This window comes from Homarus americanus, unplaced genomic scaffold, assembly GCF_018991925.1.
Source record: "Homarus americanus isolate GMGI-L3 unplaced genomic scaffold, GMGI_Hamer_2.0 scaffold30535, whole genome shotgun sequence".
In the NCBI taxonomy this organism is placed as follows: Eukaryota; Metazoa; Arthropoda; class Malacostraca; order Decapoda; family Nephropidae; genus Homarus; species Homarus americanus.
In genome coordinates, this window is record NW_024732440.1 from 5,784,738 (window position 1) to 5,799,210 (window position 14,473).

At 38.8% G+C, this 14,473-nt stretch overlaps 1 protein-coding gene across 5 annotated transcripts in view; it reads right to left on the minus strand.

The window, feature by feature from the left end:
* LOC121868786 (vacuolar protein sorting-associated protein 13D-like) overlaps positions 1 to 14,473 on the minus strand; it is a 226,289-nt gene that overhangs the window by 174,649 nt on the left and 37,167 nt on the right. For all 5 annotated transcript variants that reach the window (XM_042369702.1, XM_042369700.1, XM_042369703.1 and 2 more), the window contains exons 9-10: positions 10,066 to 10,268; positions 2,763 to 2,912 (exon numbers count right to left, since the gene is read on the minus strand). In XM_042369702.1, coding sequence (XP_042225636.1) covers positions 2,763 to 2,912; positions 10,066 to 10,268 — 353 coding nt within the window. The remainder of the gene's footprint in view (positions 1 to 2,762; positions 2,913 to 10,065; positions 10,269 to 14,473) is intronic.

Here is a 14,473-nt window from a genome sequence, read left to right on the forward strand (position 1 = left end):
CAGCTACACCATCAACATTAGTTACAGCTACTTCTATGTTTGTCTTTGATACCCCCAAAATGTTCTACACTACTGAGGGTATACACAAACACTTGTTATCTTGAAAATAGGTTCTTATTCTCGTACGGGAGATATACAGAGGAACTAATAGACAGTCGGCTTCCTCACCTTAAGGACTAGCGATCTCAACTACCTGTATCACTCCGAGCTGGCATGTACAGATACCAGCATTCACAAGCTGAATACATAATATGTAAATATGATAATTCACATACATAACATGGTGCATAATAAATGGAAATATTACATAGGATTAATACATGTTCTATAATACTTTACTATACATAATTAATAGAGTAATATAAGGATACACAGCTTAAAGTACTACTTCATGTCCATATTATACACTACTGACGTTTATATTCAAATTATTCGCTGTCTTGCAAGGATTCCAGCAATACAAATTATATTCTCCTAACTTTAGTCTGTGATATTATAAAAGATAAAAACTTTAAGCCTAAAACACCAAACACTGGCTGGGAAGATAAGGAAGATGGGGGGAGGCAAGTGACAGTGACATGTTTGACAGTTGGAACCGAAGGTCTAGTGAAGTATTTATTTGTTTATTTATGTCCTTTAGCTTGAGTTTATGTTTTTTGTTTATAAAATGTCACAGAAGTGACCAGAGAGAATATAATTTACATTGCTGGAATTCTTATAAGATAGTGATTAATTTGAATATAATCATGCTATAGTTTGCACTAGACAAATTTTTTTTAATCATTTAGTACATTATTTTGAGTACAAGTACAGTAGTACAGCTTTGCGCTTAGGACAGTGTAGCGTGCCCAGAGAAACATTAGGCGCAAAATTTTAAATATGATGCGCCAGATTGGCGCATCAATAATTCTATGTATTTTACAAAGACCACCTGTGGTTCGGAAAATTCTATAGTTCGGCACTGGCCAGGTCCAAAGGGTGCTGGATTAGGGAGGTTCAACCTGTATTACTTCATGTATCTCACATATTGTGTTTACTATTTGATTAGAAATTTGTTTTTGTGGTATTTTAAGATTTTTTTTTCTTCATAGAAATACTGTATCTCAGCTTTTATAATGAGAATACATAACAACCCACTATTTCCTATTTTTTTCTAAATTAAACTACCGTACATACTTTGTCAGTTTTATGTAAACAAGACAAAACAAGAAACAATGTAAATCTAAGATCCAAAATATGAAGCAAAGAAAAATAAGCTCATATACAGTAAATGGGGTGGTAATTGTTTGTAGATTCAGTATAAGAAGTGTCATGAAACTAGATGTGTTGTGTGTGATTGTAGGCAATAAATTATATTTCCTCTGCAAGCACAGCACAACATATTTTGAAGAAAAATTTTTTTTTAGCAATTTTCAGTAGGCAAGGTATTTCTATGTCCTGAAACTAGGCGAAGGTAGCTTTTGAATAAGTTTTAAAGTAAACCAGTTCTGAAATTCTTCCTGCCTCACCATTCATTCAATTTTTAACTCATTTAGTTACCCCTGAAGACTTGTTTTTACCCTTTTTCCTCTTCCTTCTTTGAACACATTTTATGCAAACCTTATCAACTGAAACCTACGGTGCATGATAGGTCGAACAGCTTAGGATTGGCATTGCTTAATTATCTATTCTAGGATAACTCAAGGTCCCCAATATCTACCTTCAAGACATGAGAAGGAGTGGAGGAAATCATGAGATTTATTGCAGTTACATCTACAGCAGCTTGTCCTTTGCAGTCTCAAGTTACAGGCATGACCATGTACAGTACTGTATCTAAAAGAACTGAAGAATTGCAAAGTAATCTTGGATAAATAACTAGGTAGTAGGTACTAGGCAGCTACCAGACAGGGAGGTACTACCTCCTGGGAAGATATTGGAAGCATAATGTGTTGTCTAATGGTAGACCCTGCTGCCATATGGCATCACGAATATTGTGACCAAGTCCCGGGTTGCTCATCTGACTTTCTGCCTCATTTACACACAATTGCAGGGTCTCAATTGTTTCTCTTACTTGGACAACACAACAAACATAATGTATATCGTTTCTCACTCTCGATTAATTTTTTCGCTCTTGTATTTATTTATGGTTATTATTATTATTATTATTATTATTATTATTATTATTATTATTATTATTATTATTATTATTATTAATTGTTGTAATGATAATAATAATTTATTATTATTACTATTATTATTATTATTATTATTATTATTATATTTTCACCCCCCAGGCTCTCATGTGGGTCAGTGACCTGTGCCCGGGTGGGCTAACAGGGCCGGATTCAGGAGTGGGCAAAGTGGGCAGCTGCCCAGGGGCCTCCACAATCTGAGGGCTTCCACATATCAGGGCTGGTCGACTTGAAACCAAATGAATGACTCGAGTCATGTCTCACTTTTGTGTGTGTGTGTGTTGGGAATTTGCACACTATCAATAAATATACAGTTAATTAAAAATTTCTCAATGTTCTAATTTCCTCAATATAACTGCATATGGCTTCAAAATTCTCCAAAGAAGTGTTCAAATTTACAGCGCCCCCCAGAACTCCCAGATGTTTGGGCTTGCTTCACTCGCCACCCCACCCTCTTGGGTAGTGGGGGGCCTCCACAGGTATAAATCCGGCACTGTGGGCTAATCCCAGTATAAAAAAAAAAATAAAAAATCTATTTTTAAATGATGAACTTACCTTAGAAGTTAAGTGAGACAAACTATACTATCTCACCTTTTCTTAGCAGCTGATGTCAGAGCTGTCATCTGAGGTACATATCCAACATCATCCCTCTTCTGGTATGGAGTTGTAAAGAAAGCTTTAATGGCATCCAAAGCTGAAGGATTATATACAATGTCCAAAGCTGAAGAGTTGACAATCAGCCTGAAAAAATAAAAACAGGGTAAATAAATAAAATATATATATATATATATATATATATATATATATATATATATATATATATATATATATATATATATATATATATATATATATATATATATATATATATATATATATATATATATATATATATATATATATATATATATATATATATATATATATATATATATATATATATATATATATATATATATATATATATAGATATATATATATATATATATATATATATATATATATATATATATATATATATATATATATATATATATATATATATATATATATATATACATATCATGTAGATCCACAATGAAAATGTGGATAAGATAAATCTTGACAAAATCACACATGAAGAAGGGAAACAACGGAGCACCTTAGCTTTCGTCTTTATTCAAGACATCTTCAGAGGCAACTGAATTATATGGACGGAGAGAGGCTTAAGTACACAGGGTGACCTTACTAAATATGAGGTCAGGTCATAAACATGACATTCACCAATCCGCACACCAACACCACCAAACACGCAAAGGAGCTTAAAAGAAAGGGCGACGTAACTAATCATGTTAAGTCAGGTAAGAAATAGGGTCCTCACCTGGGTGGTGAGGAAGGGAGGTAGCGGGTGGTATGAGGCATGCATAATGTAGAAGATGGGAAGGAGATGCTTGGGATGTGGATGGTTGTGGTGAAGAAGTGAGGGTGGTATGTTGTTGGTACGGGGGGTGGTGGTAGAGGGTGTCTCTGGTGGCGAGGCGTGTGGTGCAACCAACACAATTTCTCCCCCAGATTCATGACTTTCTTTGTTGTTATCACGATCATTTTCACTACCAGGCTATTTATTATCACTATCCACTTGATCCCCACTGTCCCTAAACAGGAGTTCTAGAAAATCATCCTCTTTCAGATACCGTTCCGAGACATTGTCACTATAACAAGGTTTGTATTGCCTGATACAGTGATCCTCGGTTAGCGAACGCCTCGGTTAACAAAATTTCGTTTAACAAATTACTTTCCATAAGAATCTTCAATTCGGTTAACGAAATTTTTACGAAATCATGTCAACATGTTTTGGCTTGCTCACCAGCTGGAATATTAGTCCGCCAATACAGTAATCGGTTCTAGGGCTTAAATTTGTTCCCATTTGTGTAAATATCAAGAAGGTTGTATTATTCAATAATTTTCCAAGTTTTATATTAAATTTTTTAGTAATTTTAACACTTATTTAACATAATTGCAGTACAGGAAACTAGTTTTTGGTTTGCCCCAACAGCCATTTGACGCACCCAGCAAGGCGTCAGTTTGTATCTCTGGTCAGTGGAGGAAACATCTTGCTTGTGGCTCTCTTGAACATAAACTATTTTTACGTTTTTACAGTACAATTATTGGTCATTCTGAAATTTATTTTACATATTGACAATATATAGTGCAGTGCAGTGTTGATTTAAAGAAAATAATCTTGAATTACAGCTAGTGAACTTAAAATTTTATGGGTGAAATGACGGCATCAAGCATGGGGTGATTTCTCTTCCACCCCCACTTCCTTCTCTTCTCCCTTCTCCTCCACCCCCACTTCTAATTCCCATCACCATCATCATCAACCAGGAGCCTTCTACATACACACCTCAAAGTAAGTGTACTTTACTGCATTTATTTTTATTTTGTATGTAATTTTCGGTGAGCTGGAACCAAGTACCCAAAATCCCATTGAAACAATGGTTTCGGTTAACGAACGGCCTTCTGGAACGAATTGTGTTCGTTAACCGAGGGACCACTGTACAGTAATGACTTTTGAAAACTAAACACTTCACCTGTAAAATGAAAAAAATATTACATTACACAACCATCACTTCTCTAACACTAAAAATTTATTATTTCAGGGGGTAGGGTAAGCACTGTAATCCTGAAGCTGAGGCAGCCCCCATGGAGTTATGGAAATTTAAATGGACGTAGCTCACACTCACTGTCTGACTGCTGAGATAATACAGTGCATTTATCGTTTCGGTCTTCCCTTCCTATGGGTCTCGAGAGTTGCCAATTAGTTTATTTGAAAAGAAAAGCAAAGAGGAATAATGAACTGGAGGTAGCAAGGGAGGCGAAGTCAAACCCCAAGGGATTCTATCTAATGTATCAAACTAAAACACGAGAAAAGATTAGGACCAATACAGTCAGATACCGGCGAGCTTACTGATAACGATGGAGAAATGAGCAATATTCTGAATAAATATTTTTCAACAGTTTCCACCACCGAAAATTTAAACATGATACCCGAGGTATTGACTCTATACAGAGATAGTGAAGAAAATAAATTAAGCAAGATAGTAGTGACTAGTAACGACGTTAGTAAGCAAATAGACAAACTAAAGCCTAATAAGTCACCCGGTCCCGATAAGATATTTGCCAGAGTATTAAAGGAATATAAAGAAGAGCTTAGTATGCCCTGAGCAAAGTTGTTTAACATGTCCTTTAAAACGGGTGTAGTACCAGAATCCTGGAGGATAGCGAATGTAATACCGATTTTCAAGAAGGGAGATACAGTAAATCACTATCCTCTAACTACTGTCCAATCAGTCTAACATCAATTGAAGGCAAATTACTAAAAGCAATCATTTCAAACTCTATTCGAAATCACCTGGAGAAGCACAAGTTGATCAATGATTCCCAACATGGCTTCACAAGCTGGCATTCACGTCTAACTAATCTATTAACATTCTTTTCATCTTCGACAGAGTCCCCCACGAAAAACTAATAAGAAAAGTGGAGGCTCATGGCATTAAAGGAGATATTCTAAAATGGATTAGGATGTATTTACAGGACAGGAAAAAAAGAGTGAGCATTAACAGCACAAAATCCAATTGGACCGTCACTAGTGGAGTTCCCAAGCTCAGTACAGGTGCTCCTCTACTTAAGAACGTTCAACTTACAAATTTTCAGAGATACAGTACAAACATCATCACTGAGGGGGGTTACCTGCCAGAACAGGTGTTTAATGTGGATGAGACCGGATTATTTTGAAGAAAATTCCAGATAGAACAAACATTACCTAAGAGAAGAAGAGTGAGCCAGATTTCAAGGCTGTATTAAAGGGTATAGCTGTACTAAATATCCATAATCTTTTCATTTTTTACAATATGTTTGGTATCTACAAGAGTAAAGTTGGACTTACAAACAAGCCTCAGGAACGTAACTCGTTCGTAAGTAGAGGAGCACCTGTACTTGGACCATTATTTATATTATATGCATAAACGACATAGATATCGGCATAGACAGCAACAAAAGTAAATGTGCTGATGGCACTAAAATAGGGAGTGTAATTAAATCTGACGAGGACTGTGCAAAACTACAATAAGATCTAAACAAATTTTTTGAATGATTTGAAAAATGGCAGATGAAATTCAATGTGGACAAATATAAAGTACTCAGTATAGGAGATGTAAACAGGGAAACCAGATACTAGATGAACAACGATGTTATTGAGAAATCAGAAAGAAGGCTAATAAAGTACAGGTAATTGGGTTCATACAAAGGAGTGTTAGTTAAAAGACTAGCAAGGTCATCTTAAAACTATATCTTGCACTTGTGAGACCTCACTTGGATTATGCAGTTCAATTCTGGTCACCATATTACAGAATGGATATAGAATCCTTGGAAAGAATTCGGAGGAGAATAACAAGACTAATCCTGGGCATTAGGAACCTTGAGTACAGAGACATGTTAAAGCATCTTAATTTGCACTCCCTCGAGAGATGTTGAGTGAGGGGCGATATGATTGAGGCGTATAAATGGAAGTCAGGGCTAAACAAAGGGGACATTACAAAGATACTCAAACTATCCAACCAGGAGCAAACTCGTAAAAATGGTTTTAAATTAGACAAATTTAGATTTAGACACGAAATAGGTAAACATTAGTTTGGAAATAGAGTAGTGGACGAGTGGAACAAGTTACCAAATATCATCATTAACTTGAATATGCTGGATAGCTTCAAACACAGGTTGGATGGATGTATGAGCAATAGGGGTTGGGTGTAAATGGGACTGCCCAGTATGGGCCAATAGGCCCGCTGCAGTTTCCTCCATTCTTATGTTCTTATGTACTATGACGCATCAAAATTTTACTCAATTCTATTGAAAACTTAATTTTTGGTGATTTTTTTTTAAATTTGGCGACTCGATTTGCGTCACCGTGAAGTTGGTCTTATCATGAATATTACGCAAATTGCATCATGGCCGAGGGGGGTTAACACTGTCATGTGACTGCATGGGATGCTTGTGATTGACTGATACATCTCCCAGTCTATCTCCTCAAACCTTAGCATCATGATGAACTTAATTCATATACCGCTGCCATTGTACAAAGTTGTTCCTTCACATGCTGTTGTTTTTGCATTCAATCTATTTTGTGCAGATCTGTACATTACTGTACCATGATGCAATCAGCCAAGAATACAGTGTTAAACCAGTATTAAGACATAAACAGTGATTGCAATGTACACCCACTAAAAAATTATTCAGCACCCTTGGCTCTGATTGATTGGTACAGAAGTCGTGATTACGTGGTGTGGTTGGTACATTCAGGGGTACCAACCACACCACGTAATCACGACTTCTGTACCAGTGATCGTTGAGGTGGTGTATCAGAACCAAGGGTGCCAAATAATTTTTTAGTGGGTGTACATACAGTATACTGTAAATTTACATTCAGTAAGTGTGAATACCATACATATGGTACTGTGCATAGCAGAGTGGACAGTGTTTGCACACAATAGCCAAATGTGTAGTGTTTGTATGTACTTTACTGCACGTGTACAATGCCAAAAGCTACAGAAAAAGCCTGTGGTACCAAGGGTTGAGGAAAGGTCCAGCAAAAATACTGCCCCTAAAGGAAAATTTAGACATTCTGAACAAACTTGAAATGAATGTGACGGTAAAAGTGTTAATGTTGGAGTATGGAGTGGACATGTTGACCATATACAAAGTGAAATATGCCAAAGGAAAGCTGAGGTGGCAAGAACAGAAAGGTATGCCAGGAGCAAGTGGCCTCACCCATACTCGTCTGGATACCTTGAAATACAAGAAAGTTGAAGCTGCAATGTATGACTGGTACAAGCAGCAACAAGCCAATGGTGTTCCTGTTCGCAGCATTGAACTCAGTGATGTCACACAGTGATTTGCAACCCTGCTGGAAATGCTTGACTTCCATAGGAGCTTTGGGTGGCTCTATAAATTTTACAGATAGCACCGGAGAAGCAACTGTTGAGAGTATTAGTACTGATGTGGTGAGTCTCCAGCCATTCAAAGAGGAAATGCAACAACTTAGAAGTATGAAATATATAATGCTAATGAGACAGGCCTCTATTGGAATTCCCTGCCTAACAACACCATGGCATCGTGGTAGGAAAGCAGCACCCTTGGACTAAGGCCAGCAAGCAGCGTGGGTCAGTGCTGTTGTGTGCCAATGCTGCTGGTATGCACAAAATAAAAGCCATGTTGGTGGAAATGACCAGCGGCCTAGAATGCTGCACCTTTCTATGGATCATCTTCCTGTGTCCTGGCCTGGTTCATCATGGAAATATTTGAAGGCTGATTCCACCATGTTTTTGTCCATGCAGCCCAGACAATTCCATATGACAGTCCATGGCATCCCCAAGCAAGAGGTCAAGACTTTGCTCATCCTTGACAATGCACCTGCTCACCCTCAGGATGATATTAAAAAGTGCTGATCAGTACATCAGTGTGAAGTTCTTGCTGCCCAACACCACCTCACTCATACAACCCATGGACCAGGGCTTCATTCTGGCCTGCAAATACCATTATGGGCACCTTCTCTTAAATGATGTTTCGGTGGTAGAACCAGCGGCAGAGGGGAACGAAGACACTTGGGGGACCAGGACACTGAAGAACATCAAGGACTATAACATCCAGGATGCATTGTTCAACCTCAAGGCATCCTGGGACAACACTGAGGAATGAGTGGAAGAAGCTCCTGAATGGCAGTGGTGTGGTGGTGGTGGTGTGGTGGTGGTGGTGGTGTGGTGGTGGTGGTGGTGGTGGTGGTGGTGGTGGTGGTGGTGGTGGTGCTGCTACAGTAGCTCTGTTACTGCAGAAGAATGTGAACTTCAGAGAGGAAGAGGCCCACACACTTTTCCGTGTCAGTGGTGACAGTGCTGTGACAGCAAGATGCGAGTGAGTGGTTTTATGTGGATGCTGATGATCCTGGCTATGGTACCCTCACCTAGGAGGAAATAATAGCTAATGTCATCAGGTTCTACGATGAAGGACAGGAGGAGGAAGTTCCCACCACCAGTCTTGAGAGGAAGGGCACACCTGGATGCCCTCCTGAATTTTACAGCCACCACTGATATCTTCCACTTCCTCCCCCTTTTACCAGAACCTTCAAGAGACGAAAGCAGTTACTGTAGATGAACTGCAGAAAAGGACCAAGATAAAACAGTATAAGATTAAAGACTACTTCCCCAAGGTCCCCACTCAGTCCCAATGCATCCTAGTGCTGTCTCCTATGGCAGCTTCCCTAGTACCAGTGGTGACAGTGTTTCTGGCCCCAGCCCTCAACATCAGAGATGGCACACCTACCATCACCACATACCTTGTCATCACCACAACCTTTGTGTCAGTCCAGACTTTTGATTCAAGACCAGCTAGATAAAGGGAAAAGGCAGCAAAAAACAGTCCAGTGCTACCAAGCACTTGTACTTCACAGGGGATGGAACTGAACATCACAGTAAGGAATCATCACACATCTTACAAGCTCCTAATTACTATACAACACCCTGCACTATCTTAGAACAGGACCCAATTTTCAGGACACTTTTCTCTCAAAAAAGCCAACAATGTTGCAAAGCCCCTTAGGTCATTAGTTCTCAGATAACTGCCTGATTGTGTACTTTGGAAATGTAGACTTTGGACATTCCATATTAAGTCTGTGACTTAAAAATGCACCTGCCGATTTAAACTGCCTTGTGATACTAACAAAACTTGTATAAACCTCTTAACTGAAAATGGCAAATGTTGAGATCCATCATAATTTTTCCATGCTTAAACTTAAAAATCCCTCAAGCTAAACCTATGAATCTTACTCTTCTAAATGAAATCATTCTAAATGAGAGTTACTTACTTATGGTCAGCCTTGGAGTTAAATGGCCGACACTCATACACAAGAGAGAAGAGAGGGCCTTCTGTTTTGCTTGACATTGGAGACATGATGTTTGTTAGCTTAGCATACATAGTTGAAGTTCTTGACACTGAAGAAGTTAGTGATGATCCTGATGCCCGGGTTTGGGGAGTTATCAGCAAAGGAAATGCAGACTCTTGGGTAACCTGATGACAAAATAATTTTGAGAAATTAATAATCTTTTCTTTTCTTTGCTTGAGCAGCACTGATACAAACCATTGCTTCAGTCAGCTCTCAAGACCAAGTCTGGACCAAGAGTACCCCTGGCTAGACAAAACAAAATTCCCCGAGTTTTCCAGTTGTAAATTTGAAAAACTCCAGGTACCTGTACATTAATTTGGTATTTTTTACAACATAATAACAAAATTAAAGGTTTTCAATACATTGGGAGCATAAGACAGTAAACCTCTCTACATATTTTAAAAAAATACAGCAGATTCTCTGTTGGGTCTCAATATTGTAGGTCACTTGCCCATAAATTTTTTTATTGCCACTGGCTACTGGACCGACTATTTTACTTAACCAACTACGATCAGGATGATCGTCATGCCTAATGATTTACATCAGCAAAACCTTGACCCCCACCATATTTTTTTCCTAGGATTTACACGATTCAAGCGGGTCAACCTGGACGTTCCAAAAAAGCCAGAAATCAGACTCCTGACCCACCTATATGACTCACGATGCATATGTGAAATAATCCACTAATTATAAGAACAATTCATCTCTGACAGTTCGTTCCACAGAGTCGTTTGTTAACCGAAAATTTCGTTAACCAAATCCATTAAACCTAAACCCCGACTTACGACGGGGTTAGGGACCCAAATCCAGGTCGTAAGTCCGATATGGTCGTAAGTCCGATATAGATAAAAAAAAAAATAAAAAAAAAAAAAAAATTTTCAAAAAAAAATTCAAAAATTTTTTTTTTTCAAATTTTTTTTAAAAATCTACAATGAAATACAGTACACTAAACGTAAAAAATAATGAGGAATGGATACAGTACAGTAAAAGTAATAAATAATGAGGAATGGATACAGTGTGCCTCAGCACTTACCTTAAATGTAGTCAGCTGAATGCACACGGGGCCCCCATAATTTTCTATTTACAGGATACATGGAGACTATATTAATTGGAAGAAGCAGAAGAGGAGACAGGGCTGGGTGGGTCATCAATGTCGCTTCCTTCAGACAGGTTTATGTACAGGGGTAACTTGCTGGTTGAAGGTATTGGATCATCTTGAGGGAGTGAAGAGGCAGCACTGGTGGGGCGTGAGGAGCCAGTACTGGGGGACTTCTTGAAATAGGTGTCCAATTTAGACTGCACAGTTTGCTTTTTCTTTTCATTATAAATTTCTCTGTAGCAAGCAAGTGAATCTTGGATCATTCTGTCAACTTTGGCATAACGCTCATAATTTTGATCCATGTCATCAAACATTTGCATTGCTTTATTAATTGTAGCAAATGCCTCTGCCATATGTTTCACTGAAAACTTTTTGGGGGGTGCAGGCTCTTCTTCTACATTTTGTCTCTCTTCTTCCTCTGCAACTTTCTGTGCATCTAGTTCAATAAGATCCTCGTTACTGAGCTCTTCTGCTACACTTTCAACCAACTGTCCAACATCTTCAGTATCAATTTCTAACTCCAGCTGTTTACCTAAGTCCACTATCTTGTTACTAATATCCAAAATAACTTCACTTTCATTAAATCCTTTGAAACTGTTCACATATCTTTTCAGGATTTTCTTCCATATTCCATTCATGCAATGTTTTGTAACCTGATCCCATGCTGCACTAATGTTCTTTATACATGACAAAATGTTGTACTCCTTCCAAAACTGTCTGAGCGTTTTCTCACCTTCAGTAGCAGCAACAGCCTGAGCGAAGGTCGTGCGTAAATAATATGCTTTAAAGGCAGAAATAACACTTTGATCCATGGGTTGGATGATAGAGGTAGTGTTAGGTGGCATGTACACTACCTTAACATCAGGGTGCATGTCGTCCAGGTGTGGTGGGTGTCCCGGAGCATTATCCAAAATCAGTAAAATCTTGAATGGAATCCTTTGTTGCAGACAATACTCCTTGGCTCGTGGAATGAAACAAGTCATGAACCAATCCTCAAATAGTACTAGGGTCATCCAGGCTTTCTTGTTACTGCGATAAAACACTGGCAGTGTGTGCTTGCTGACATGTTTAAAAGCCCTGGGGTTCTCTGAATGATAGATCATGAAGGGCTTTAGCTTGAAACCAGCAACATTCCCCCCCAACAGAAGTGTAATTCTGTCCTTGAATGCCTTGAATCCGGGCATTTTTTTTGCCTCTTTGTGGATGTATGTCCGGTCAGGCATGCGTTTCCACAATAATCCAGTCTCATCCACATTGAATATTTGCTCTGGCAAATAATTCCCTTCCACAATCACATCATCTAACTCCTCCTTAAAAGCTTCGGCAGCACCAACATCGGCACTAGCTGCCTCTCCACTCACCTTAACACTGTGTAGACTGTAGCGTTTTTTAAATCTATCAAACCACCCTTGACTTCCTGTAAAGGTTTGATCACATTCATCTCCTGCCTGCTCCTTCAGGCTTTGGAACAGGCTTCTTGCTTTAGCCTGTATGGTTAGAACACTTAAGGGTACACGCTTCTGCATCTGGTCTTCTATCCATATCACCAATAATTTTTCCATATCGTGGATAGGACCTTGTCTTTTCTTTGTTATTATAGTTCCCTTTATAGGTGTTGTTCCTTTCACTACTTCACGAATACGTTCCTTGTCCTTCAGAATAGTGGATATGGTCGAGTGTGAGAAACCTAGGTCGCGTGAGATTGTTGCTATTGTTTTTCCATTCTCATACTGTGTTATTATCTTCAGTTTCATCTCAAAAGTAATTGCCTGTCTCCTTTTCCTTGGAGTACCACCAGCACTCTCACTTTTACGCTTTCCAGTCATTATAAAGTCAATTAAATACAATAATAACGAAAGTTCACAGCGCGATCAGTATAGGATACGATAGCCAAACACAAACAAAGCGCTCCACTGAGTGAGTGCAGCCACGAGGCGACCCAAGCCACCCCTCCCTCTCGCCCGGGACGGAAACGTTTCGGTATAGAAAATGCGCGCGTCATTTGAAAAAATTTTTGGTCACGGCGGTCGCAGTCGTATGTCCCGTATGGATGTACGGTCAAAGCAGGTCGTAAGTACCAATGGACGTAAGTCCGTATAGTCGTAAGTCGGGGTTTAGGTGTATTTCAATGGGATATTGGGTAATTGGTTCCAGCTCACAGAAAAGTACATACAAATTACAGTAAAGCCAAAAATGTATAAATTCCGAAACACTCCTAAAATTCCCCTAAATCTCCCTTAAATCACTATACAGTCATGCGCCGGTTAACGTCCAACCGAACAACGTCCGATCGCATATACGTCCGTGCGCCACCCCCCAAAAAAACACAACACTTCCGTGACGCCTGCTGGCCCACCACTCCACGACCCCCTGACGGAGACACGATGATCCTCCCCATACTGGCCAGATATTATGTGTTAAAGGAATATCCTTCCTTCCTTAGGCTTTAGTAAGCATTTGCCTCCAGGTGTAATGTTAACCTACTGTACATCTATTGAGGATAAAATCTTTCACCTACAAATTGACAATAACACATTTGCTGTAATCAGACATATCTAGTTGCCTCAACAATTGCAACCCCAGTTGCAATTGGGGTTGCAATTTCAAATTCTGTGTCATTACTAAGGAATAATGAAGTCTCTGGTGCACTCTAAGATTGAGAGAAAACGGAGGACTCAGGCGTCCAGAAGCGAGAGAAAACGGACTCCTATGACGGGGCACTCAAATAAAGAAAGCATAGCTACATGTTTTGTGGACTACCCACTGTACAGTATTGAGCGTACCCTTTTCATCACTTTGTAATAAACCTAGCCATGCCTATGTGTGTGTATGATATTTACCATAACATTATATATATATTTTGTGGGTCTAAATGATCGTAAAATGGGAAACTTGGGGTTGGGTCTTGGGTGCCTGGAACCAATTAGAATAAATCCCATAGGTTCTGTACTTTCGCTTTCGCGTTTTTGTGATGAACGGACAACATCCACTTTGGTTAACGTCACGTTTCCAAGAACGTATCTAGGACGTTAACCGGCGCATGACTGCATATCTATATGTACATATACAATCTTACTCTTAAATCACTACTGTAATGTGATACAGGTGATAATTTTTATCTCTTGTGCAAAATATATGATGTTTATATTCAAATTATTCGCTGTCTTGCAAGGATTCCAGCAATGCAAATTATATTCTCCTAACTTTAGTGTAAGATATTATATAAGATAA